The sequence below is a fragment of the Gymnodraco acuticeps genome, unplaced genomic scaffold, assembly GCF_902827175.1.
Source record: "Gymnodraco acuticeps unplaced genomic scaffold, fGymAcu1.1, whole genome shotgun sequence".
NCBI lineage: Eukaryota > Metazoa > Chordata > Actinopteri > Perciformes > Bathydraconidae > Gymnodraco > Gymnodraco acuticeps.
In genome coordinates, this window is record NW_022989742.1 from 64,298 (window position 1) to 90,691 (window position 26,394).

Sequence of the window (26,394 nt, forward strand, 5' to 3'; positions counted from 1 at the left end):
TAATCTGAAATAACAACTCATATTTCTCGCATCAAATGACATCAAAACGCATTTTAATGGCCAAACTAACTTTAAAATAGGCATTTTACACCGAGAATAAAACGAAGTTCGGCCATGTTTTTTTTTTCTGTAGGGAGAAATGTGAAGATCACGTGACATAGGCTGCTTCTCAGGTCGACTATTTTCATTTCCTCGCTCGTCGGTCTCACCGGAAGTTGATTTGCCTGCGCCATCTTGAGTACCGTCCCATGGCACTTATTTCGCTCACTGATTGGACGATGCAGCGCATGCACTGATCTGATGCTTCTTGACATGAGAGCAGAGTGAAGAAAATACATGAATCTCACGGGAATCACTCCTCAGTTTATACCGTGTTTTGTTTCAATTCATGTATCATTTAGTTACAAATATGTGATATATCTGAACAACAAAGTGGTCAAAAATCATTTAATTCATTTTTTGGAAACATTTTCATGATCGCTTTTTTCGTTTTACATTTTCATTTATTGTCATTTCCATTCAGTCAGTCATTATGGGCTATTGAAATGTTAATTTACTACATATCCAAACAAACAAACAAAGTGTGCAATCCAATGAATGTTAATCTAACTGGGTTTTGATAGATAGCATATCTCTTTTTCTTCTCTCAATTATTTTATTTATTTTGTGCACTCTAATCAATATTAATCAAACTATTGTTCGTTTATACATTTTAAGAATGGCGTTTATCTTTTTTGAGAATTAGTTCTTATTGTATTTAATGTATTTGGGTCTACAACAGATGATACAAATGTTTGTGTCAGTAAATGTGTACTAACAGAGGCGGGGGTGTTTGTGAAAATAACGGGAACAGAGCTGCTGTCAGACGATCAACTGTGCGGCGTCATCACAAACGGACGTCGCTTCACGTGACGCTCCGGAGGAAAGGACGTCCCATTGCTCTTAAAACTAATTTCCCTGCCTCTCGTGGTTTCCTTGCGTCTCTCCATGCTTCCCTGGTGGGAGGGACTAAACGCAGGGAAACGACGCAAGTGAGGGAAGTAAGGATTTCATTTAATCGACCTGAGAAGCAGCCATAGACGCCAGCCATTGGAATGAATGGTGAAAAAAAAAACGTAGGGATCTTACAATTTCAGAGGCGTTTTTGTAGAAATACTACGTCCCACGTTGTGGACCAACGTAGTTATTACATGTTTTTTTACGAGACTGGGTTGGTGACTCCAGTGTTTTGGTGTCATCTAATGATAATGTAGGGAGGCCTAACCCGCTAAAAATGTTGGCAAAGTCTGTTACAGATATGGGCATCTGTTAATGCCTGCTATATAGTGACGCCTGTTGGCGCTTTAGTAAACTGCATGCTGACACAGGCTTAAACTGTGATGTACTATATCCGCAAGCGCGGGAATATACATGTGATGGAGTTGTGACGGAATAAAGCTGCAGACTGAAACATGATGTCAGAAGTGGTCTTCTTGGACTAAAAGCTCAAGAAAACTCACGTCATGACGACAAACAGTATTCCGGCACCCGAGGGCATGCATATGTCTGGTGATATAGCCAAAAACTGGGAGGTTTTTAGAGCAGAATTTGAGGACTTTATGCTCGCTACAGGTCTGACCGAAAAAACGAATGCGGTGCAGGCAGCCACGCTGAGACGGCATGGGGAACGAGTGCCGGCATATATATATGCACAACGTCACGCTGACCGAGGAACAAAAGAAAGACCCCAAAACAATCTTGGATGCGTTGGGGGATTATTTCAAGCCGGCAAAAAATGTGATTTATGAGAGATACACGTTTGGATGCTGCAAACAAGGACCGAACGAGCCGATCGATAGCTTTATAACAAAGCTGAGGGAAAAAGCATCATCATGTGAGTACCGTGACCTAAAAGATGAACTGATTAGGGACAGGCTGGTACTCGGTATTGCCAGCGAGAGCACCAGACGGAGACTGCTGCGTGAACGGGACCTAACGCTGCCAACAGCTGTGGAGATTTGCCGCCTTGCAGAATTGACGGAGTCACGCATGAGGCTTATTGAGAGCCCGCAGGCACAGGTGGACAGTATTAATTCTATGGTGGACAGGCAAGGCGGACGACGCAAAATACAGTGGAAAACAGCTGAAAGAAACACAGCGGCTGAGAGAGAGCAGCAGTGGACCTGCAAATACTGTGGAAATGGACACAAACGGGGCAGAGAGCAGTGCCCAGCCTATGGTAAGACCTGCCGAGCATGTGGCGTTTCAAATCACTTTGCAAAAGTATGTCAGGCCAGCAGCAGAGCAGAGAAAACAAGAAAAGTTAATGTTGTTGAGGATGTACAGCAAACTGAAGGGGACTCGGATACAAGTGAAAACCTATACAATGTCACTGAATATGTGGGGAATGTGAAAGCACCTGGACGCAAATGGTTTGTACACCTACACCTGAATAAGAAAAGACAGCTATGCCAGCTAGATACAGGGGCCACTTGCAATGTTATGGGCCGCCAGTTTAAAGAGAAACTGTCACCAAAGACAGCCTTACAGCCGACCAGAACAAGGCTAAAGCTGTACTCTGATACATACATGCCATCCCTGGGGAAATTTCACACTGACTGTGTGGTCAGGGGGAAAATACACAGACTTGTGTTTGAGATAGTGAACACCAAACAAAAGCCCCTGCTCGGTGGTGCTGCATGCACTGATCTGGGCCTTGTGAAATTCACTATTCCAAGAGAACTACTGCCAGCGGAGGTGAACACTATTGATGCAAGCCAGTCTATGCCACTCACAAAAGAAATGCTACTGAAAGACTTTCATGATGTTTTCCATGACCCGATCGAGTCAGTCCCAGGTAATATTCATTTCGATCTGAACCCTGAAGTGACACCAGTCCAGTGCTCACCACGAAATGTCCCTGTAGCGCTAAAAGCCCGGGTTAAGGAAGAGCTGGACAAACATGTGAAAGCAGGCAACCTTACGCCAGTGACAGAGCCAACAGCGTGGATAAGCAACATGGTGACAGTAGCTAAACCAGACAAGATAAGAATCTGCATTGACCCAAAGCCTCTCAATCAGGCACTTCTCAGGTCCCATTACCACATGCCAACGCTAGAAGACGTCTTGTACAAACTGCCCAAGGCTCGTGTCTTCACACTGGTTGATGCTCGTGACGCCTTTCTCCAGTGCAAGCTTGATGAGGAAAGCAGCCGCTTGACGACATTCTGGACCCCATGGGGTCGGATGAGATGGCTCAAACTCCCGTTTGGAGTCTCAGTGGCGCCAGAGATCTATCAGCGCAAGCAACATGAGCTGCTATCAGGCCTGGCTGGCATCGAGCCTATTGCGGATGACATCCTGGTGGTCGGGTGTGGCGATACGGACGCAGAGGCTGAAGAGGACCACAACACCAACTTAAGAGCTCTCATGCAACGGTGCAGGGCTGTGAAGCTCAGATTGAGTGAACGCAAGCTGCAGTTCAAGCTCAAAGTTGTACATTTCCATGGCCATGTACTGTCTACAGAAGGACTGAAAATCGACCCAGAGAAAACTCAAGCAGTGTTGGACATGCCGACGCCCACGGATGCTAAGGCAGTGCAACGCATGATCGGGTTTGTGACATATCTGGCTAAGTTCCTGCCAGGGCTATCGGAGATCTGTGAACCTCTTCGCAGACTCCTGGATAAGGACACAGCATGGCACTGGCTGCCAAAACACGATGATGCAATACGCGAGATAAAGCGGATGGTCACCAACACGCCGGTTCTCAAATATTATGACGTCACAAAGCCTGTAACGATCCAGAGTGATGCCAGCATGAATGGACTGGGGTGCTGCTTGCTGCAAAAGGGGCAGCCCGTAGCCTTTGCTTCATGCGCACTGACACGGACTGAGCAAAACTACGCTCAAATAGAGAAAGAGTGTTTAAGCATAGTTTTTGCATGCCAGAGATTTCACCAGTACCTATACGGCAGGGACACAATCACTGCAGAAACAGACCACAAACCACTGATCACCATCTTTAAGAAGCCCCTCATGAATGCGCCTAAATGCCTTCAGGGCATGTTACTGCAGCTCCAGGGGTACAATCTGGATGTTGTTTACAAACCAGGCACGGAGATGTATGTCAGTGACACTCTAAGCAGGGCCACTCCACCGTATCGTGGTTCCGACACCCCCTATGTACGACAGGCGGTGTGTTCCATGGACAGCTTTCAGGTGGAGGACTCAGAGCTGGATCAGGCACAGCATCTGGATGTTACTGACTTCAGGTTTCGCCAAATTGCCCAGCACACAGAGATGGACGATGTATTACAAGCTTTGACATCAGTAATCCTCAGGGGATGGCCTGATTTCAAAGAGGACACCCCCCTCTTGGTGCGAGAATACTGGCCCTTCAGGGATGAGCTCAACGTGCAAAACAGTGTGCTATACAGAGGGCAGTGCGTTGTTATCCCTAAGGCCTTGAGGGCAGAGTTGTTAAGACGCATACACACCAGCCACATCGGGGGGGAGGCATGTTACAGGCGCGCCAGGGATACGCTGTTCTGGCCAAACATGAGAACAGAGATAAAAGACTATGTGTCGAACTGCTCTGCATGCAATGAATATGCACGAGCCCAGCAGAAGGAATCATTGATGTCGCATGATATCCCAACACGTCCATGGCAAACAGTGAGTATGGATATCTTCTCTTACGCTGGCCAAGATTTCATCGTCCTAGTGGACCACTATTCAGACTTCTGGGAGATTGATCTTCTGCCGGATCTATCAGCTGACACTCTCATCACACGCTGTAAATCTCAATTTGCATGCTACGGACAGCCAGACAAAGTGCTCACAGATAATGGCCCACAGTTTGCCTGTGAACAGTTCAGGAAGTTTGCTGCAAAGTGGGGATTTAACCATGTCACATCCTCACCCAGATATCCAAAATCAAACGGCAAAGCTGAGTCAGCTGTCAAGATAGTGAAATCACTCTGCAAGCGGGCAAAGTTGGATGGCACGGATAAATGGCAGGCCATTCTCCATTGGCGCAACAAGCCCACAGAGGGGTTGGACAGCAGTCCAGCCCAACGCTTAATGTCACGAAGGCTGAAGACTTCGCTGCCGGTTGCGGACAGCTTGCTGCAACCGTGGTTAGTGACGGGAGTGACGGAGAAGCTGCGGTTGAAACGGCGGCTTGCAAAATCCGCCTACGACATATCGGCAAGGGACTTACCAGAACTGAATGTTGGGGAACACATAAGGATGAGGCCTCTTCCAGGAGATCGCACAGGCCGTTGGCAACTGGGTCAATGCCTCCAGAAAGTCGCTCCTCGCTCATTCGTAGTGGAGGTGGACGGCACGCTCTACAGGAGAAACCGGGTGGATCTGCGGGTTGCAGAGCACTCAGCCCGGATGCGACAGCTGGTAGGGCCGGAGCAGAGCAGCCACACGGACCGGGGCCATGTCAACGCAGAGAGGGCTGCAGGTGGAGCTCGAACCGACCCGGTCCAGGATGACACAGGTTTGGGGGAGCCTCCTCACTCTCCAGGGGTCCCGGCGCAAGGGCGGGGTTTGACACCAGGGAAGCCAGTGAGTACAGAGAGCCAAGCTGTATACTCGCGGTGTGGTCGCCTGTTACGGCCGCCGCAGAGACTGAACCTGTGATACAACTGGGAACATTGTCACTAAGTCTGTTGGACTGTTAAGAAAAAAAAAAGAATTGTTGGATATTATTATAGTTTTGTATCGGTACTTGCATGGTTAATCAGTATTGTAATTGTTTTCATGTATTGGAGGTTGACAATGTTAAAGTGTTAGCTTTACACAATGTAGCTCTTACCTGCACTTTAAAGTGACATGCTGATGTTGTTTACAGCTAAAGGAAAGGAGATGTTACAGATATGGGCATCTGTTAATGCCTGCTATATAGTGACGCCTGTTGGCGCTTTAGTAAACTGCATGCTGACACAGGCTTACACTGTGATGTACTATATCCGCAAGCGCGGGAATATACATGTGATGGAGTTGTGAGTTACGGAATAAAGCTGCAGACTGAAACAAAGTCTTCGTCAGAAGGAACTGAGCTACTTGAATACAGTTCTTTAAAGTCATTTTTAAATGTTTCATTTATTTCCTCTGTGGGGATGGGTACCGAGCCCCGGTATTAAACGGACCCCGGGGCTGAATTATTAAAGCCTGTGGTACCGTTAAGCTCCGACGTTATCGGTATTTTTATCGGTACTGGAGACATCTAAAAAATATGTATGTCATATGTATTATTGCTACACAAACATTATATTGGAGTTTTAGTGTCGTCAACTCCGTTTCTAATACGCAAAAAGACTGCAAAATGCGTCCATGATTATTTTTAGTATTTTCGATCTCTCTCCCCCGTCTGTGTGCGAGGGGGCGGGGCAGTTTACACACACGCGGCTGCTACATGCAGCAACACACACTGCGGAGATGGCGGAGAGAACTCGCTCCGAGGTGTGGTTAAACTTTACCCGTCTCGATGTGGACAATGCTCGTTACCAAAAGTGCAATAAGAGTTTAGCATGTAAGGGCGGTAACACGAGCAATTTGTCTAAACATTTAGCAAAAGTGCACCACATTCAGACGGAGAAATGCACCGGGTTCGACCGTCTTTCGAGTAGCTCTGTAGCCCTATCCAACAACTCAATTATACAAACCTGGGTTAATCATTAGAGGTAACTAAGTTATTTATTTAGTTACAGTTTCAGCTATTCTGTTTACAGTTCTGTCATCAGATTATTTAATATTATTTGTTAAAACATTGTTGTTTCTTTTGATGTGAAATAGTATGTATTTCATTTAAATAAAAAGCAATGTTAGTTTTGTTCACAATTTATTTAGTTAGTTTACCTTTTTTTTTTCTCCAAAACAACCGATAAGAGTATCGATAAAAGTAACTAACGATACCCATCCCTACTCCTTTATATTACATTACATTACATTGCATTTAGCTGACGCTTTTATCCAAAGCGACTTACAATAAGTACATTCGACCAGGAAGACACAACCTTGAAGAAAACAGAATCATATAAGTACATCAGGTTTCATAGAGCCAAACATTTCAAGTGCTACTCAACTGGCTTTAGATAAGCCAGTCCTTTATTAGTATAAAAGTGCTTCGTTAATAGTTCTATCGCTCGAAGTGGAGTCGAAAGAGATGGGTTTTCAGTTTGCGCCGGAAGATGTGCAAGCTATCTGCCGTCCTGATGTCAATGGGGAGCTCATTCCACCATCCTGGAGCCAGGACAGCAAACCCACGTGTTTTCGCCGATGGGAACTTGGGTCCCCCTCGCAGCGAGGGTGCAGCGAGTCGTTTGGCTGATGCAGAGCATAGTGCACGCGCTGGGGTGTACGGTTTAACCATGTCCTGGATGTACGAAGGGCCAGATCGCAGCATGGTAAGCAAGTACCAGTGTCTTGAAGTGGATTCTAGCAGTTACCGGAAGCCAGTGAAGGGAGCGGAGTGGTGTGGGAGAATTTAGGAAGGTTGAAGACCAGTCGAGCCGCTGCATTCTGGATGAGCTGCAGAGGTCGGATGGCACATGCAGGTAGACCAGCCAGGAGGGAGTTGCAGTAGTCTAGGCGTGAGATGACGAGAGCCTGGACCAGAACCTGAGTCGCTTTCTGTGTCAGCTGGGGACGTATCTTCCTGATGTTGTAAAGCGTGTATGCAGCAACGGGTTGTAGCAGCGATGTTTGCAGTGAAGGACAGGTTGTACTCCTCTGTAGAAGATACTGTTCCGCGTTTATTACATGATTGCTGGTATGGTCCTTTTAGCCTCTTGTTGTTTTAAAGTTAATGCCAAAAGGTGGCTTGGTCTGCTGCCTTCTGCATAATACTTGTGTTTGGTTATATGGATCATATATTCTGCCCTGTGTCTTAATAGATTGTTAAATTCTGCTTGCTTTGTTTTGAGCTCACTTTCTATTGTTGTTGTGTATCTCTCTTTTAGGACTTTTTCCAACATATTACATTGTTCTTCTAGGTGAGAAATATTTTGCAGTCGGCTTTTATGTAGGTGGGAACTGAACCGTATAGCATTATTTCGTATAAAACCCTTGATGGTGGCCCAAACCACCGTCACATCCGTGACGCTATTCTTATTCAAGATTATAAATTCTGTCAGTTTTGATCTCAATTGCGATATAAATGTGTTGTTCTTTAAAAGGGTCGTGTTGAACCTCCATCTAGTAGCCCCATTTTTTATATTTCCATAGTTAAAATTAGCTAAAATTGGGTTGTGATCCGAGAGATGTCTGGGTAGGAACTCAATTGACTGTATTGAAGGCATCAGCCCAGAAGATATAAGTCTATTCGAGGTCAAGGTTTTATGTCTCGTGGAAAAGTCTCTCGCAGATGGATTATGCACCCTCCACACATCAATTAAGTTTATGTCTGTTATAAAGAGATTAAGTGCTTTGGAAGCAGATTCTTGAGAACTTGATAGAGTTGCAGCAGATTTGTCAAGGTTATTGTTTACAAAAGCATTCATGTCCGACCCAACATATAATTGGTAGTCATTTAACTTCAGTAACTGTGAAGTGACTGAGGGAAAAAAAATCAGCTTCAAATACTGTCGGGGCATATATGCTAACAAAAGCCACTTTTTTACCCTGAATAGATGTGCAGCAATAGGCTAGACGTCCTTTATTGTTAGAGCCAATCCTTTCAATTGATACATTTATGTTGCGCCTCATAAGTAGGCTATCATAGCTCCTTTAGTGCGAGTGTCATCAGTTGATGCCATAATAGGTTTATAGAATCTGTTTTGAACCCTTGAGGTGTCATTAGGTTTAAGGTGTGTCTCCTGAAACATTGCAATATACAGGGGTGGCGGGTACTGTAGGCTAGGGAAGGCTAAGCCTTCCCAAATATTTTTGTCACTGCATCCTGGTAAAATAAAAATATAATGTATGTTTGTGTCTTTGACATTTGCGCTTCTATGCAGCCACCTGTGCACTACGATTCTACGAAGCCAGTTCAACACACCCTGGATATGTTTGAGTTTTCTTAACTAACCCTAACAAACGAGATCTAGCTAAGCGGTCCAACGACGCTGGTTATCAACTCGGTAAATCAAGCCAGGGTTTCTCTCTCCATCTGAGAGCGCATTCACGTGAAAGGGGCGGGGTTAGCTACATTTGACCAATCACAAACAGGGACAAGTGTACTAACGGCGCAGCGTCATACTTCATTAATGAAAAGTAAACTATAGACAAATATGAACTTTAACCATCCATGACTGGATGCACCTGCAAGGAGAATACAGAACAACTGGTTAAAAAATAACTACAGTGTTTGAAAGCGTACAACAGTTTTATGATATCACTGCCCCATCGACACTAGTGGATCTGACTTTAATTACATTTGACTCGAGTGTTTCGTCAACGTAATGACACTGTAAGTGTTGCACGGCTAGATACGGCTCGAGAAGCTGACTCAGATAAGGAAATATTGTGATATTATATGATCGATAATCTGATTGAATGTGATATGAATGATAAGTGCGACACGTCGGAGTCTTCTCTGCATAGGCAGTTTAAACTGTATTTCCTTTATCCTGTAATATGACTTGATAGTTTTAAACTCCGCACACTGAGCTCTGATTGGTCAGCAGGCGGTGCTTTCAATGAGTTGATCTATTTTCTATAGACGCCAGAGGTGGGCAGCATCAGGTAAAAAAAAGTTATTTAGCCTTCCCAAACCTGAGCCTCACGCGCCGCCTATGGCAATATCTATCTTCTTTCTGCGTAAGACATCTAAGATTTTTGAACGTTTATACGGAGAGTTAAGTCCTCTTACATTAAATGATACAATATTCAAATGTTCCAATGTATCTGTATGTGTATTATTCCCTGGACCTGTTGTGAGTTGGTGGTGGATCCCTGAGTTACAACCCTCCCCTTTCCCCCCCCCATTCGACCCTCTTCTTGGTAACATCTGTGAGCGTCACTTAGCTACGTCTGACCCCCTAATCGCACCAGGAGCGGCTGCGCCGCGCTGCGACCTCCTCCTGCGTCCTAACCCACCAGGCGCGTTTGAAAACGTTGCGGAAGCGGAGCGTCTTGTGTGCAGCCTCGCAGTTGTTGGATGAACATTCCACTTCCTGCCTGCGCCGCGCTGCGCCCGTCAAAAATAGGATTCATCCTATATTTTAGAAATTCCTTGCGGCGAGGAGCTTCTGGGACGCTTCGAGCCGCGGCGCAGCGCGGCGCAGCGTGTCTGGTGGAATAGCACCCATTGACTAGAGTGGCCGCGATCGCTAAAAACGCCGCAGCCGCAGCGCAACGCAGCGCAGACGCTCCTGGTGGGATTAGGGGGGTAACACTGAACACTGATTGTTCCCCCCCCTTGCATAAAGATAAAGCATAGCAGATCTCACAAACAGTAACATTGTTCATTCTGGACCTGTCCTCCAATTCATTGAGCTTCCTTCGCATCTGTGTCACCTCCATGATACACGTGCTAGTTTCCTTCTCATTCTTGCGCACGGCAACCTGAATGCTATCAATCTTATTGAAAACCGTGTTAAACTTTTTTGCGTGACCATCAGCTTGTTCTTTTAATGACCGGAGGATGTTGCCGTTTTCGACCAAGTGCTTCTTTATAGGATTGAGAGCCTTCTCAATCGCACCCTTTAGCATGTCTGCTACTGTTCTCTGCATTACATTACATTACATTGCATTTAGCTGATGCTTTTATCCAAAGCGACTTACAATAAGTGCGTTCGACCAACAAAATACAAACTTGAAGAAAACAGAATCATATAAGTACATCAGGTTTCATAGAGCCAAACATTTCAAGTGCTACTCAACTGGCTTTAGATAAGCCAGTCCTTTATTAGTATAAAAGTGCTTCGTTAATAGTTCTATCGCTCGAAGTGGAGTCGAAAGAGATGAGTTTTCAGTTTGCGCCGGAAGACGTGCAAGCTATCTGCCGTCCTGATGTCAATGGGGAGCTCATTCCACCATCCTGGAGCCAGGACAGCAAACCCACGTGTTTTCGTCGATGGGAACTTGGGTCCCCCTCGCAGCGAGGGTGCAGCGAGTCGTTTGGCTGATGCAGAGCGTAGTGCACGCGCTGGGGTGTACGGTTTAACCATGTCCTGGATGTACGAAGGGCCAGATCCATTCGCAGCATGGTAAGCAAGTACCAGTGTCTTGAAGTGGATTCTAGCAGTTACCGGAAGCCAGTGAAGGGAGCGGAGTGGTGTGGGAAAATTTAGGAAGGTTGAAGACCAGACGAGCCGCTGCATTCTGGATGAGCTGCAGAGGTCGGATGGCACATGCAGGTAGACCAGCCAGGAGGGAGTTGCAGTAGTCTAGGCGTGAGATGACGAGAGCCTGGACCAGAACCTGAGTCGCTTTCTGTGTCAGCTGGGGATGTATCTTCCTGATGTTGTAAAGCGTGTATCTGCAGCAACGGGTTGTAGCAGCGATGTTTGCAGTGAAGGACAGATTGTTATCTAGGGTCACACCCAGATTCCTTGCAGTCTGAGTCGGGGAAACAACTGAGGTGCCGATGTTGATTGTTAGGTCAAGAGTGGGACAATCTTTTCCCGGAAGGAAGAGCAGCTCAGTCTTGTCAAGGTTGAGCTTGAGGTGATGAGCAGACATCCACTGAGAGATGTCAGCTAGACAAGCAGAGATGCGTGCGACGACCTGGGTCTCTGAGCGGGGAAAGGACAGAATTAATTGGGTGTCGTCAGCGTAGCAGTGGTAAGAAAAACCATGCGGGCTAATGACTGATCCGAGCGAGTTTGTGTACAGGGAGAAGAGGAGGGGACCAAGAACAGAGCCCTGAGGGACCCCTGTAGTTAATTGACAAGGGTCGGACTCAGACCCTCTCCAAGTCACCCTGTAGGTACGGTCTTTCAGGTATGAGGTGAGGAGGGAAAGTGCAGAGCCTGAAACTCCAAGTTTTTGGAGAGTGCGAAGGAGGATCTGATGATTCACCGTGTCGAATGCAGCAGACAGGTCCAACAGGATGATGACAGAGGAGAGGGATGCAGTTTCCATCTCATCCGCGATAGCTTGCTTGATTAGCATAGCTATATCGGCGGGTGAATCGCTAGCTTGCTGTTGTCTGTTAGATTCTTGTTTTTTAGTCGGAGTCTTATCCTTCTTTGCTGGAGACATTTATTTTCTCAAATGTGTGTTATTACTGTCTATGAGTTGCAATAAATATGAAAAAAGGGGGGATTTTGTTCAGCGCTCAGTGTCTTGCTGCCATCAGCCTCGTGCCTCACCGGAAGTCCCAATCTAAAAACATTTAAGGAATTGCTATGAAATGGAAAATGACGCACATAAATCATCTTTTTGTTACATTTTATAACACAGTGGGATTTGTGTTCAGAGCTGAAGAGAGTAAAGTCCCATCCAGCAAGTCCTTGGAAGGAGAATAAACTGTTATGCTTGGAAGTGTCTTTACTGTACTTAGTCACACAAACATTTATCATTAGGTTATAAATCTTTATGAGTGAGGATTGTTAATGACTGTGAGAGACACTGGTGGAAGTGCTCTGTCTCCTCCATTAGACGGATAGTGATAGCAGAAGACAGAGCTGTGGCTGGGAATGTACTTTACCTGGCTCAGGGCTCCCCTGGGCTCACTCCAGTGGAACACTCTGCAAACTGGGGGCCCTGGCCTCATGCTGGGCCTGTCTGCATCCAGCAGTTTATGGAGACGCCGCATATAGATTCACTTTGACAGTTTGATGTCTGATCTCCGCCTCTTGTACCTTCCTGTTTGAGAGTGTTGCTATCTCTGTCGTTATTTGTTTAACTCTTTCTCTTTGCCCCCTACCCAGTCTGTCCTTATCACTTTGTATTTCTGTGAGTTTAAATAGAAATGTATAGAGCGGACTCTGCATCTTTAGGTTATAGTGTGTTTCCTGGGTCTGCAGGATTTCAGTCAGGAAACAGTATGCAGAAATATCAACGTGTGGTGGAGTTGTTTAATATTTCCTTTCCTCTGTAGATATGGACACGAGGGAAATATCCATCTCCTGGGATCCTGACCCCATAGGAACTATCTGTATTCCAGAAGGAACTCAAACAATGACGTTTGGACAGGGCAGGGGGGCTATTTGTAGTGCCGGGTCACTTCCAAAGCATCAGCTTCAACCTTTCAGGGCCTCAGACCTCAGTCCATTTTTAGTTCTGAGTGCAGTGAAAATAAGCATCACCAGCAGTTTGTCTTTTTAGAGCCTTGCATCATTTCCTGCCTCCCCCTCGCTTTTGATCATACTCTCCCATTCTGTTAGTACACACACACTCATACGCAAACAAACTTGCACCATCCTCCAACTCCTCCATCTTCCCTCTGTCCCTCCAGCCTTAATGAGTCTTTCAGCTGAGCGATGATAGACTTGTATTTACTCTCCAGGCCGATCATTTTGGGGAGTGCTTCTCCTCTCTCGGTGCCTGGGGCCCATGCCAGGGACAGATCAGCCCCAGCCTCAGGCAGTGAGAGGAATGGGGCAATTGTTTTTCGGCATCCACCTCCTCCCTGCCTAATTTTTCTTTACAGTAAATACACCCACCCAGTTATGCACATACCCAAATACATGCACACAAACAGAGCTAATCCTATTAGCTTATAACACATTGACAATGGACTTACTCCAAGCTAATGCCCCAGGCTATGACTTCTTACCTCCTAGCTCAGTCAACAAAGAAAAAAACTGACTAAAAAAAAACGAAATCATATAGATGTTTCCGCCTGTCATGGAGTCAGGTTCAAGTGCCCCAGCAGTTGTTTGCTTTTACATATACACTTTAAAGTTATTACTATTGGCTTTATGTTGCAGTGAGAGACATGTAGCACGCGGGCTGGGGAGAGGGAGCAGCACTGTGAGATAAATCTAACATGCTGCACATGAGCTCATTTATTCAATATTTGAGTCCATGTGGACGAGACGGAGAGGGCCTATCCAAACACTGTCCCTCTGCAGCAGGGCTCTGAGCACTCTGAATAACTCTCTATTTACTGTAGGCCTGTGCTTGGGCTTGTGCCATATGACACTTTGACCCAGTGAGAGGGAGATTGTTGAGACTTGTATCCAAGAAGGGGAAACAGTGAGCTATTGTGAGTCTCAGCACAGCGGGGTTTGGTTTTGGTGGGATTTATCACTTTCTGAACTTACTGACACGTGCGATCGGTAGTCTCTAAATCTCTGCTGTTTTCCTTTATGACCCTCCTCCATCGTGTACTGCCTTACACTATAGCTCATGTGTTAAATTATTTCATCCATTGATAAAATAAAGTGATGGAATAGTTGAGGACTTGTCACTGAGGCATTGTAAATATCCGATAGCGTCCATTATTTATTTTAAATATTTTAAATAATATGTTTGTGTAATACACCTTTTCACTGATTCCGAAGAAAAATGATCCCAGGCAGCTTCACCCCTTCCCTGCTGTCTTTCGCACACACGCCCACACCTCTGACTCAATACTTAAGATTCCACCATTGCTCCCAAACATCCCCTCGGTGTTGACATTAGATCCCCGGGATCAGTGTCTCCCCGGGGCAGATGGTCTTTGGGGAGGGGTAGCGCGGCTCCCTGGATGCCTGGATTTGTGCTGGAACACGCAGGACGAATCAGAGCACCTGTGTTCATTTGGACATAGCTCTGCACATCACATGATCTGTCTGAGGCGGGACAGGGAGTATGGGGTTGCAGCTGGGGCACATTGATGTCCAGAACTCATCCTGGCTGATCAAACTGACCCAGTGTCGACCAAGGGAAAGACTCATCCGTCTCTGCCTCCACTTACTTATAATATGACATCATCTACAGTACCATAGTTGATGTTTTTTGTACATGTTCTTGTACGGAAATGTTATGTTTTAGTGACATAATAAAAAAATAAAATGGTTTTAATAGTTTCATAAAATGTAAAATGTCCTAAAATAATATATTTCAAATACTAAAGCTTAATGTATTCAGATATGTTTGCGATTATAAATGTTGCTTACCTCTTTGCTCAGGCTACAGTTCACAGAAGGTGAACAGGCGCAGCGTCATCGCCATGACCACTTTATAATGGATTCATACATCCATAGGACAGGCTTCAGGTCACAAGGCTTGATGATATCAGCCTTGCTATTCTACCATCAAAGTCAAACCACATGGTGTTTAGGTCTGGCAAATATTATTTTGAGGCAAGGGCTTGTGTATACTCCAAAGTAGCACCATGTTCCAAAAAAAGGAGAATAATGTGGAACAGAAGTGCAGTATTGTACACTGCATTAACCCCAATCAGTTTATGGACAGTATCCGGGAGAGAAAGAGGGAAACAAGGAAAAACAGTGGGGATCTTAACTTTTTTTTTCCAACTCTTCTGATTTCTTGCTTTGAATTGACACAAATACTCCTTATCTTATTGTTTTGTTTGTTTGTACATGTCCTAACTTTTCTCTGGCCACCATATCGTAATATAACATAAACAATAACATGTATTTGAGAGATGTGTGTATTATCCAGGGGAACATACACTGTGTGTATAATATACCTCTGTAAACTCATGCCTTTCGTTTTAAAAACTATGAATCATCCACTATCTTACAAAATCATAATAATGACTTACTTAAAAGTTACTGACTATAACTTACAATTATTCACAAGGTCCCTCAAAGCCTTTCAAATCATCCTGTCGGGTAGATGTTATGTGCGGTTATCATCTGGCTTGTTCATCCCTACTGTCACAGTGGATGACAGGTAAATGACCTCTGAAAGTGCAAATACTGTCACTCCACTGTCATAAATGCCCCTGTATAGTAAGAAGCAACATGCATATGTATGATGTCGCATAAACACTGCCCTTACGTCACACCAGCAGGCATGTGTACCTCACCACGCCACTCATCTCCCACCCTCCGGAGCCCTGATGGCACAGAGCACTAAATGATAACACGTCAAAGAGAATGCCAGCCTTTGTCAAACTCTACATGGTAAATTCCATCATAGAACAAACCTGGAAAAAACAACTTTAAATCTGCCTTGGGGGAATTATTCCCAAACACTTAAAAGAGTGTGGCCATTTCATCCTGTTTTGATTCCGAGGCTGCTGATGGGATCTAAAGTGCATGTTGAGGCAGTGGGGCCTGCTGCTGTGAGGTATCAGTCATCCTCACCTGTCAGAGGTGAGGCACTTTCATAAACTCTGATGATTAGTGGATGATGAGTCCAGACATGTCGCTGACTGACAGCTTCACCGCCCTGCCAAAGCCTTAATCCAGGAGGAATGGCAAGAGGCGAGGCTGGAGTATTAATCCTGTCAGTGTTAGCTTCATGACAACAGAAACGCCACTCAGTGTTTTTATAAAAGCATTCTAGGCAATTATATCTTTCATTTGTGAATAAGCTCAACATTACCCTGCATAGCGTTGGACTGTTGCTCTATAACTTTCTTTCTCCTGCCAGTAAGGTGGAGTTGTTCATTCTGGGATGAACGAAACAATTGGACACAACTGGTGTGAAATCCTTTTTGGTCCCCTGTGAGGTGCTCTGAGTACTCCACCACACCTTGGCCCATCTTTCCTCTCAGCGGGGCGCCCTCACTACACCTCTGGCTTCCCCTGGCAAAGCAGCCAGACTTCCTGTATTTCTCAGCCATGAAATATTGTATACAATTATGAGCAGTTGTCGGCAGGGCAAACGTCCAGTACAAAAGAAATGCCATAAATTCAAACATACGTCTATCTGTTAATCGATTTATGTCCTTTTTGTTTTCCTTTTGGCTACTGTAGTTAGTCTAACTTTACATCCTGTGTTGGAAATGTTGAATAAGAACAAAGTTTGAGGATGTATGTGGATTTTAATAGGTGCATAAGAAAATGCAGTCTTTGTATTGCTCTCTTATGCTTATGCATGCTCATACACACACAAGTAGCACAGGAGTGATTAACGCTTGTTTTACGAAAACGAATGCTCTCTGACCCCCGCCCTTCCTAAACGCTGCTATCCTACCTTGAACGCTGGGTGAAACTCATTCAACCCCATCCCACAGGTCAGCTAATAACAGAGACATTTGTGAAAGATGCTTCCCGCAAATTAATGATTGAAAAATGTGTTTCCTCGCTCCCTCACATTTCACATAACCTCTGCTGTTCACCTGTGCTGGCTTTATTGAAAAGACAGTCTAGTTAGAAGGTTTTCGTGACGGGGAGAGAGTCCTGCCAACTTCCGATGCAGCTGGCTGCAGCTTCTCAAGGTCCTTACTGAGAAAGTGAAGCCCTTAGGCTTAGGGCAAACAACATTAGATATGTAACACTTTATTCTGTCTCAATATTAGTCAACCACAATCCCCAAAGTCGAGCATTACAGACAACTGTGTGTGTCAATTTGTCAGTAATGTTGCACACCACAATGTCAGCTGTGACGCAAGAACAACAAATAACAGCCGATAACATATTTCAAAACATATTCCTGATGTAACTAAAACAGCCACACAGAACTCATTGTACCGCTTCTTTCTAAGTACCGCCTTAGCAGATGGGTTTTTATCCTTGTAGGTGTGAGTTGATTGACAGGTGCTTTGGAATGTTGCGTGAAGCTGTTTCACAGTTCAGTGTCAAGGTTATGGTGCATCACACAAATCCGCGCTAATCGTAGCCCCTAGTAAGCTCCACCTGACAGTGAGAAACTCTACCGACGATGAATTGTTGACATGTTTTCCTAAACCAGCATGCCCAGCACATTTATTTTCCCCTTAAGCCTATTCATAGTAATAGGGAGCGCTGAAAGGATTTTGATTGTCTGCTAAAGTATTTAATGCACAGCAAATATTTTAGACACTGCTCATGGTGCGGAAACAATACATACAGTTTCCAGCATTCTTGCTTAATCAAGCTGAACAAAACAAATCTAGCCAGTGGGAGGAGTGGAGAGAGGAGAAATTGGACTTTTAGCTTTTATTTAACTTTCTCAGAATCTTTCCTTTACAAAGCACCCTGTAACTATATGAATATTCACCTTATTCCATCTAGCTTGTAATACATGAACGATAAGATCACAAAAGGAGTCTTTCCTCAATGAAATTTAACAGCATTACACTGAAATGAACTGCATGCCTCTGCCCTGCGGTGTTTAAAAGGATTACTGGAAAAACACAATATCTTCTTTGTCAGCACTTAAGGTCTATATAGCCGTGCCTCAGGATATCCCTTTCCCGAAAGGAAGGATTGCCCCATTTTATTTTATTTTCAACTCTCACGCTGCTCATCACATTAACACCTCAGCTACAGTCTGAAGGAAAGAGCCCCTTTTATAATGTGATAAGTTATGTGTTATTTTTTTAATATAGTGTAAAGTATACAGTCTTTGCTCATTTCTAATGAGAGCCAAATGGATGAAAAATGAGCATTCTGCTTGATTTTGGTGCAGCTTTTAAATATTTATCCTACAATAACTCTTACTTGTACTTTTCTGACGCAGTTTAGATTTCAACAGGATGGTGTGCACTATCCTCCTGTTCCATCTAACATCCGAGGCCCTTCACACACCCTTCCTCCCTGTCCCCTTCCAGATGTTCCCATTTGATTTTCTCTCCATCTGCCATTCGCTATCTCCCTGACAAAATCAATAGCAAGTCCATTTGCCATATCATACTGTAGCGTCTCCCCAAACTCCGGATGATAATGATGCGATGATAACCCAGGGGTGAGACGCATAGGGGCACATTTTAGACTGATCAATATTATGCAATTCTCGTGTACAGTATGACAAGGTTTGTATAAAGAAGAACCTTATGCTACTTCTGTACAATATGAACACTCGTACTATACACATACTGTATAAGCTAAAGGGACATTTTAGGTGCACACGTTTTTTGTAAATGTCCATTTTATAAATACAATATTTAGGTATTTTCTTTCAAGGTTTCTGTCCATCTTCATTAGCTGGTTCAGGGTCAATTTATGGGTCACAGGCTTGAATTTTCTCCCCCACTTCTCCCTGGACAGTATCTGTGATATGAGCCACCATGACATCACTCCGTTAATGTGCTCCTCAGCCAAAAAGAGCAAGAGAGTGGCCTTTCCTTGGGGAAGATTTCAGCAAAGGTCTTTTGCATTATGAGCTGCTCCAGCAAACCCCACTTAAAGCCAGCCTTCTGCTTCCTAAACATGGATTTAATACCCTCATTAATGATATATGACAGGGGAGATCAATGGAGACTGCGAGTTAGAGCCCTGGATCTGTGTGTTTGTGTGTGTGTGCTCTAGCATTTGTACGTATCCATGTCTGTATATGTGTGTGTCGATGTGTGTGTGCACACTACTCAATGCACTGCCTTTAATGGGTACATGCTGTTGAACATCATAGAGACTGGATTGCCTCTGGATACGTTTTCACCTCATAGAACCGAGGCTGAGAATAGCAGGCTGGGATGCCTTTGGAGGTCATAGCAGCTAAAACCACAAGTTAAGCAAAGAATAAAGGTTCAACATATACTGTAGCTGAAACCCCTTTTGATTAGCTGTTCTTTCACACTTATGATGGTGCCTGATTTTGTATTATATTCATTTGTATTTGTACAAAAATTAGGAAGTGTAGAAATGTTGGGGGCTCATGTTATGACACATTTGAGATGATACAAACAATTTTGAAATATATTAGGCTTAATATTTTTTCTCTGTTTGATTTACTCACCTCCACAAATACTATTAGCATTATTATAGATTTTGAGAATTGTTTTGTTTGTTTTTAAGAAGAATGGATATAAAGCATAACTACTTTAACTTGTAATATTTAGGGATTTCAGTGGGTTCCTAAATTGATGTTGACTAAGTATGGACTACTTATAGGAAAAAAACTTAAAATATCCAATTTGGAGACATTTGTGGACAATAACGATCAGTAAAATGTTAAAAAGCCTTTGTTGCTTCTTCTTTGTATGCATTGCCATATGTGCAACATAGTCCTATAGAGTTTATCGCCTATCATAATGATAGGCGGTATAGAAATATTGTTGGCATAGCTCCATATCAGTCAGATGTTTTATTCTGGATCTACATATAAAACACAGTTCACTGTAAAGTCACATCCAAAGACATCCATATAATCTTCAATGCAGAGATTGAATTTTTAGCGTTTACAGAGCATCAAGGTTAAGCTCCAGTTTTAAAAAGAAAAACTGAAGCACTGACTACTTGACCCTGTGACACTATTCGAAAGGACCCATGAGCTGATGTGATAGCATGTAATAAAGCCCGAAGATCAAAGTTTGGATTTGATTTCCAGCCAGCATGGCCCGTTGAACAGGGCCCAACAAGCCCATCCAACAGCCATGGCAACCATTCAGCGCTTTATTTTCTTATTAGATTGCTCTCCCAGAATTCCATTTTTATCCACACAGATCTGGCCAGTGAATCACCATTAAAGGGCCCATCAAGCTGTCAGGCCATCCGGAGTGCAGGTGCAGCGGGCCCACTCCACTGTAAACAAGCAGCACAGAGCCCTGAATAATGGAAAGCCAGACTGTTTTATGTTGTTCAAGAGGACTTAAAGAGATTCATCTCCTGCTGCTTTTCACCAAGTTTTTTTCACAACGCCAGGCTGAGCCGCTGAATGTTACAGTTTCATATGAAGACAGAGGGAGAGCTAGGGAGAAAAAAAAGGTTGGATGTGTAGGGTAAAGGAGAGAGCTGAAGAAATGGAAATCTTTCCGTACATGCTCAGACAATTTCTGTGAGCCTATGCCAGAAAGCTTTGTTTCTGTAAAGGGGTCTAAATGGAGCATTTTATGCCTGGCTGAGCACTGACACTAAAAAGCTGAGACTTCTTCATATCTGACAGATTTTCTTTCATTATCTTTTCTCCATAATTTCTTCAGTAGTTATGGAGGCTACAGTTCTTTGTAGAGCAGCGAAATGTCTGACTTAACTATTCGAGACACCAGATAATTGCCCGCCGGTCCTTGTTCCCCCAAGGTCAGAGAGAGAGAATGGAAGTGCCCAAGAAAAACAAATGCAGACCATAGTGTAGTTGTCACACGCTCCACTAACACATGTGAAGGCTGGCTCCTCTTTTGTTCTCAAATAAATTGCCCTGAAGAAGTGCTCACACATAAATGTGTCCCACATAAACCGATGTAAGAGGGGCATTTTTCATGATTTGCGAAAATGGTCCTCAGAGTTTATCTTATGTCGTTGAGTTTGAGTGACATCACCCCTCCATTAGATTATTACCCACCCAAGATGTGCAGTGTTTTCCACAAATGATCTGAAAGATATTTCTTTTCAAAGCCCAACATAAAAAGTGGTGCATGTTTACTGGGTAGAGAATTTCAGAGTGTTACACTTAACTGAAAGTGGATTTCAGGAAAACTGAGCTTGGGAACTTCTTAAAAAGATCTGAGAGAATCTGTCTATTACCGTCCAATTGGAAAATGTTAGGTAGCAAATGTGTGCTAGTCGTAGCTCTGTGGGGTAGTTAGCACCTACAGTGCCCTGTCTTTGAGGGTGTCTGGTTGTCATTAGGGGTGATGGGCAACAGTGCAGGCAGGTGGGGCTCAGCGCTTTAGGTTCGCTGACAGTTTTGTAACTGTAAAATATATTATCCAAGGGGAATGAAAACAGCACTCAGCGGGTCTGTCAGGGAAGACAGACAAGTTAAAACAGATGATGCACGTCCTGGTGACTGCCCCATCATTTTAGTGCCCTGCTTCACATGCAGCTGTGAAGAACCCTGGGTCGCCACATCTGGCCGGGCTTACCTCGAGGCTGAAGGCAGGGGCCTGGGGGGGACAGACGGTGGAGACTAAAGGAGACCTGTCAGAAGAGACCAAACAAAGGCTTGCTGGCTACCGACAGGTTAAATGGAGAGAGGACCAAAGACATGGTTTCAGTTTCTCTTTTGTCCCCATCAGCCTTTTCAAATGACACCTCAAATGGAAGATGGCATTTATTTCAGTGTTTACAATCCGAGGCAAGTTACTGTTTATGGTAGCTGAGGCTGTGATGGTGTTTCTCAGATACCCAAAGGCGAGTACACATATACATAGCTTTCATAGTTAAGGATGATGTAATGACTTGAAATGTATAAAAGTAACTTTGTGACAGTGAGATTAGACTTATTTAAATACATGTCAAAATAAACATTGCCGACATATCCTCCTGAAATGGAACTGAAACAAATAGACTGCAACAGGCAGAGTGTAAAAACATACTCCGAATCTTTTGAGTTTCCTCAGTCTCTAATTGCCAGCAAACACACATAACTATGATACTACGGAACATTACACTTCATTGAGATTACATAAACAGTACATTTGTTGAACGCTGACGTTTCTAGTACATCAAACTGCCGGGTTTTCCTCCTCGCTCTATAGAGGTCCATGCTTGTGGCCTCTGGCGCTGAGGGCTTTGGAGGAGAAGAGGCCCAGGCCAGAGAGGGCGCAGGGCAACATGGGGTGACTGAAGGACACAGTGTGGGGTCACACTGGGGCTCTTCCTGCTCTGCATGTGCATGCTCCAGTGCTCCGAAGGCCAGAGCCTGATTACTGCACTGGGATCCAGCCGCAGAGCGTTTTCATTAGGAAGAGGGCCAAGATCATCCAGGAAGGTTCCGGCCCATTAATACATTTGAAACGGCGAATGAAAGGAGGGGCTGTCGGGGGGTTGAAAGGGGGGCTGTGGGTTATTTTGAAAGGGGAGAACCCTGTGGAACGACCATGAGAGCCTCAGTGAATAAATACCCTGTGGATCATCTTAACCTCATCCTACTCCCCCCCCCCCCGTCCTCTCCCTGAGATCTGCAGCCAATTTTCCTGCAATTTAGGATAAATTGTTTGTGAAATCCATGTCGATCCTTCCACTGGGAATCCATTCACAAAAGATAGAGAAAGGAGGGCTCGGCTGGATGGGTGGGTAACTTCAGTGAGAAGGGGTACAATGTATGGAGAATCTGGTTAATGATCATCTGCTTCCTGTTTCAAAGTTATGCTTTTCATAGGGACAATCATAACATGCCATAGAGATATTGTGCATTCACACTTGAAGTAGCTTGGAGTGATCAAAGCAACTTTATTCATGTGATACTAGACAATTTGACACAGACAGATGTGTGGACAAAGCTGTGATAGTTCTGGTATGTGTTTTGAGGTCTGGGGCTTGGGGTCAATATAGTTTGCAAATTTAGAAGCTGAGTTTCCCAGGGTTTATATTACCTAACATGTTCTCTGCTCAAACACCTCCATCTTTCCGTATAGACTGGCAGAACATGGAAGAAAGCATGTTGGTGTAATTACATTGAATTGCACATCCAACCCCTCTTTAGTAAATATGATATTTCCCAAGCTAGTAGTTGCACCACTGTAGGTGTGTATTACCAATATCAGGCACCCAGCGCTGGAGAAGAAGAGATCTCCTCAGGTCAGTTTCCAAACTAGTTAATATTTTATCCTACGTTGTGGTATACTGTAATGACTGCTATTGATTTTTCATCATCTCTTATTAATGCTGTCTGGTGCCACAGCAAAATGCTAATCATATATTAAACCTCTCTACATTTTTCATTCTAACTTCTTCAATTACTGTAACTAAGCGTACATCTCAATTCAAGGTCTTGGAAACCCGATGGCGATATTTCAGAAGTGTGCTGTGATGTCTCCCAGCTGGGTGTTTAATGTGAGTTGCTTTAAATAAAACGATAACATCTCTCAGCAGCCAGCCAGGGAAATTAATGTTGGCCGTGTTATGCAGTCTTTGAATTTCTGAACTGATCCAGGCTTCTCGATTCATTTATATATTATCAAAAGAGACCAAATATGACCTTGTATGCTCCACTGGCTCAGCATACACCTCAGACAGTGACCCTGCCAACAACACAAAAACCGGCCTGGGCCCGCCAAGCCAGTGCAAAGTGAGCTGTTAAAGCCTGACGTGTGTTTTGTCATTGAAGCACGACAGGGAAGAGGCTTGACAGTAAGCACTGAGCAGTGCTCAGGGAGCAGCGGGGGTAAAAAGGCTCTGTGACTTGGCAACAAGGATCGCAGTCTGTGCCAGCACAGCTGTCCGGCAGGCGTCTCGATCGGAGCTGCTCCCAACAAGAAAGCGAGGACCCATCTATCACTACAGCAGCCGGGCACACAAGGACACAAAGGTGTAAACCCAGCCTGCAGAGGAGAAAGGCTCAGCAGTGTGCTGACAGAGCTTTGCCCGTCAGGATATGTCCACATAGACTTGCATGTGCTGAAGGGATTTAATTGGCTCGAAACTGAATTTTTGAGGTCTTCATTATATTCGTTGGTCAGTTTTGCAATTACATTGTGATGTTTGGAAGGATTCCCCTTATTGTTTTCTTTCCGTACAAAGTGCTTTTTGTTTACTCAGCCCTCTTTGTGGATGTCGACACATGCTATCTATAATGGAAAGCTAGGGCAAATATCAAATCAATTAAAGGTTTAAAGTATGTAATTCAGTCAACTGTGAATACCTCGCAGGGCGCCAGGCCTGAGGAATCCCCTTTGTTAGGAAGACAATGGTGAGAGAAGAGACTTTATGAGTAGGCGCTCCTCTCATGTGCCAGGTTTTTGTTTACACTTTCATTATATCTCTACTAAATGATCTGATGCCGACATCCTGAGTCCAATCCTGTGGTTTGGTTTTAATCTCCTGACGCACTCAGCTCACTCCCCTCGCTGTCCTGTGCCACACAGGGAATCTGAGAGGGGTTATGTTACAGCCCATGAATCAAGGCAAAATGAAATGCACTCCAGACGCTTTCAGATGGTTTTAATTTATGGCACAATTCTGCGGATACGAAAAAATGCATTAAATGTAATCTGATCACTTTATTTGATACTGAATATATGAGAAATAGGACCCTGTCCGGTTGAGTGAGTGGTTTTAAAAATAGACTATGTAAAAGATTACCCTCAAATATTTTGGTAGTAATACTAACAACGACAACATAATTATTTATTTATATATTATGTCTGTCAATTAAAAAAGTATTAGTACACTTTCCACACTAGTATTGGCTCCAATTTAGTCCTTAATACATTTGGATTATTACAGTATTTATTTAATTTATTGAGCAAATCTGTTACCTCACCCAAAATAAGATACAAGGGGTTCGAGGACACTCATAACCAGCCACTTGTGTAACATGTTGGATTTTTACAGTGCCAATTTAGCAGGGATTGACTTTCTTCTTTTTCTCTGTTGTGGTCTATCTTCCATTGATGTCTCAATTGTAAAAATCATCTCTCATTCTGTCTCCTCAGAGATCAAATCAATTTACGAGTGCTGGATATCTGTCACTGGACCAAATCCATTATGGTCAATCCAACCCAGCAGGGCATTTGGCTTGCACATTAAGAGGTCCAGAGGCATTTACTGCGAAGTGAGGAGACGCATCAAGTTTTAATGCTTAAAGCCACAGAAACCAATGAGGGATTAGTGTGACTCGTTACTTGACATTATGCCTTGTGGCATTAAAAGAGACGTGCAAAATACTGTCAAACAAATATTTGTTCTTGAAAACACAAGTGATCGGAGATTGTTTTCAATCTTTTGCTCTGTTGAGCAGATAATGCATGGCCACAAGCAAGAACATTAGCATACAATCACACCATTTGTTCCAGCTTGTGTGTGTGTATGCGAAGACTTAGGAAGTGCATCCATCAGCAGTTCCAGGCCTGTGTGAAAAACAAAATTGCCTCTTCCTTCCTTCAACTCTGACCCCAGTGCAACCAGTGACACCTGGTGAGCGAGGATGTTCCAGTGACTGCAGAAGGAAGTGTCTCCTTCAAATGTACTGTATATTTGGAAAGATGTGTGCTATCATTGTGTTCTCAGGCTTGAACAGAGTGTCTCCGTTAAGAGGAGATGTTGATGTGCTTCTGACAGCAGCTTGTGAACATCTGTTAGGAAGCTTTTATCACATGCCCCCCCCCTCTCCCAGTTAACACACTAAATACGTACAATACACTTTAGAAGAGTAAGTCAAACTCGCAAGTTGTTTGTATTTTTGATTAAATCATTAATAAGTAACCTTTATTTACTTCATCATATTGCATGAATGACACTTAACTTTTGACAGTCTCCTGCATCTTCACCACCTCATTTTAACACATACTGTATGGCAAACCAAACAAATGAGGAACACTTTGCTTTAAGGATCACATCAGAGAACCGCAGTGGGAAAAATGCGTATCAAAAACAGAAAATACAGTAGAGCATAAGAATGAGGCAATAATTGTAAGGGATTCATGTGTAAACTCTTTTCATGCTGTTGTTTCTCCAGCTGTACGGCACCTTTTCGGGGTAATTGCTACAATTGTACACTCAAACTGGAATTGTAAAAGGCCTGTCTGAATGTAAATAAACTTTAAAACACACAGCCATAACAGCAGAACACAGCAAAGAAAATAAAATC

At 44.0% G+C, this 26,394-nt stretch overlaps 1 protein-coding gene across 1 annotated transcript; it reads left to right on the top strand.

Annotated features, from left to right (window-relative positions):
* Positions 1–1,303: 1,303 nt before the first annotated feature.
* Positions 1,304–5,682, top strand: LOC117532626 (uncharacterized protein K02A2.6-like). The gene is made up of 2 exons (XM_034196382.1): positions 1,304–3,787; positions 4,148–5,682. The coding sequence occupies exons 1-2, from the start codon at positions 1,660–1,662 to the stop codon at positions 5,632–5,634; spliced, it is 3,615 nt and encodes a 1,204-aa protein (XP_034052273.1). The 5' UTR covers positions 1,304–1,659; the 3' UTR covers positions 5,635–5,682.
* Positions 5,683–26,394: the final 20,712 nt, after the last annotated feature.

Excerpts from the sequence above, each read along its gene's own strand:
- LOC117532626 (XM_034196382.1), top strand. The coding sequence starts at position 1,660 with ATGGGGAACGAGTGCCGGCATATATATATGCACAACGTCACGCTGACC. Across the intron at positions 3,788-4,147 it reads AAAGCCTGTAACGATCCAGA|GTTCCGACACCCCCTATGTA; the intron begins GTGATGCCAGCA and ends CACCGTATCGTG.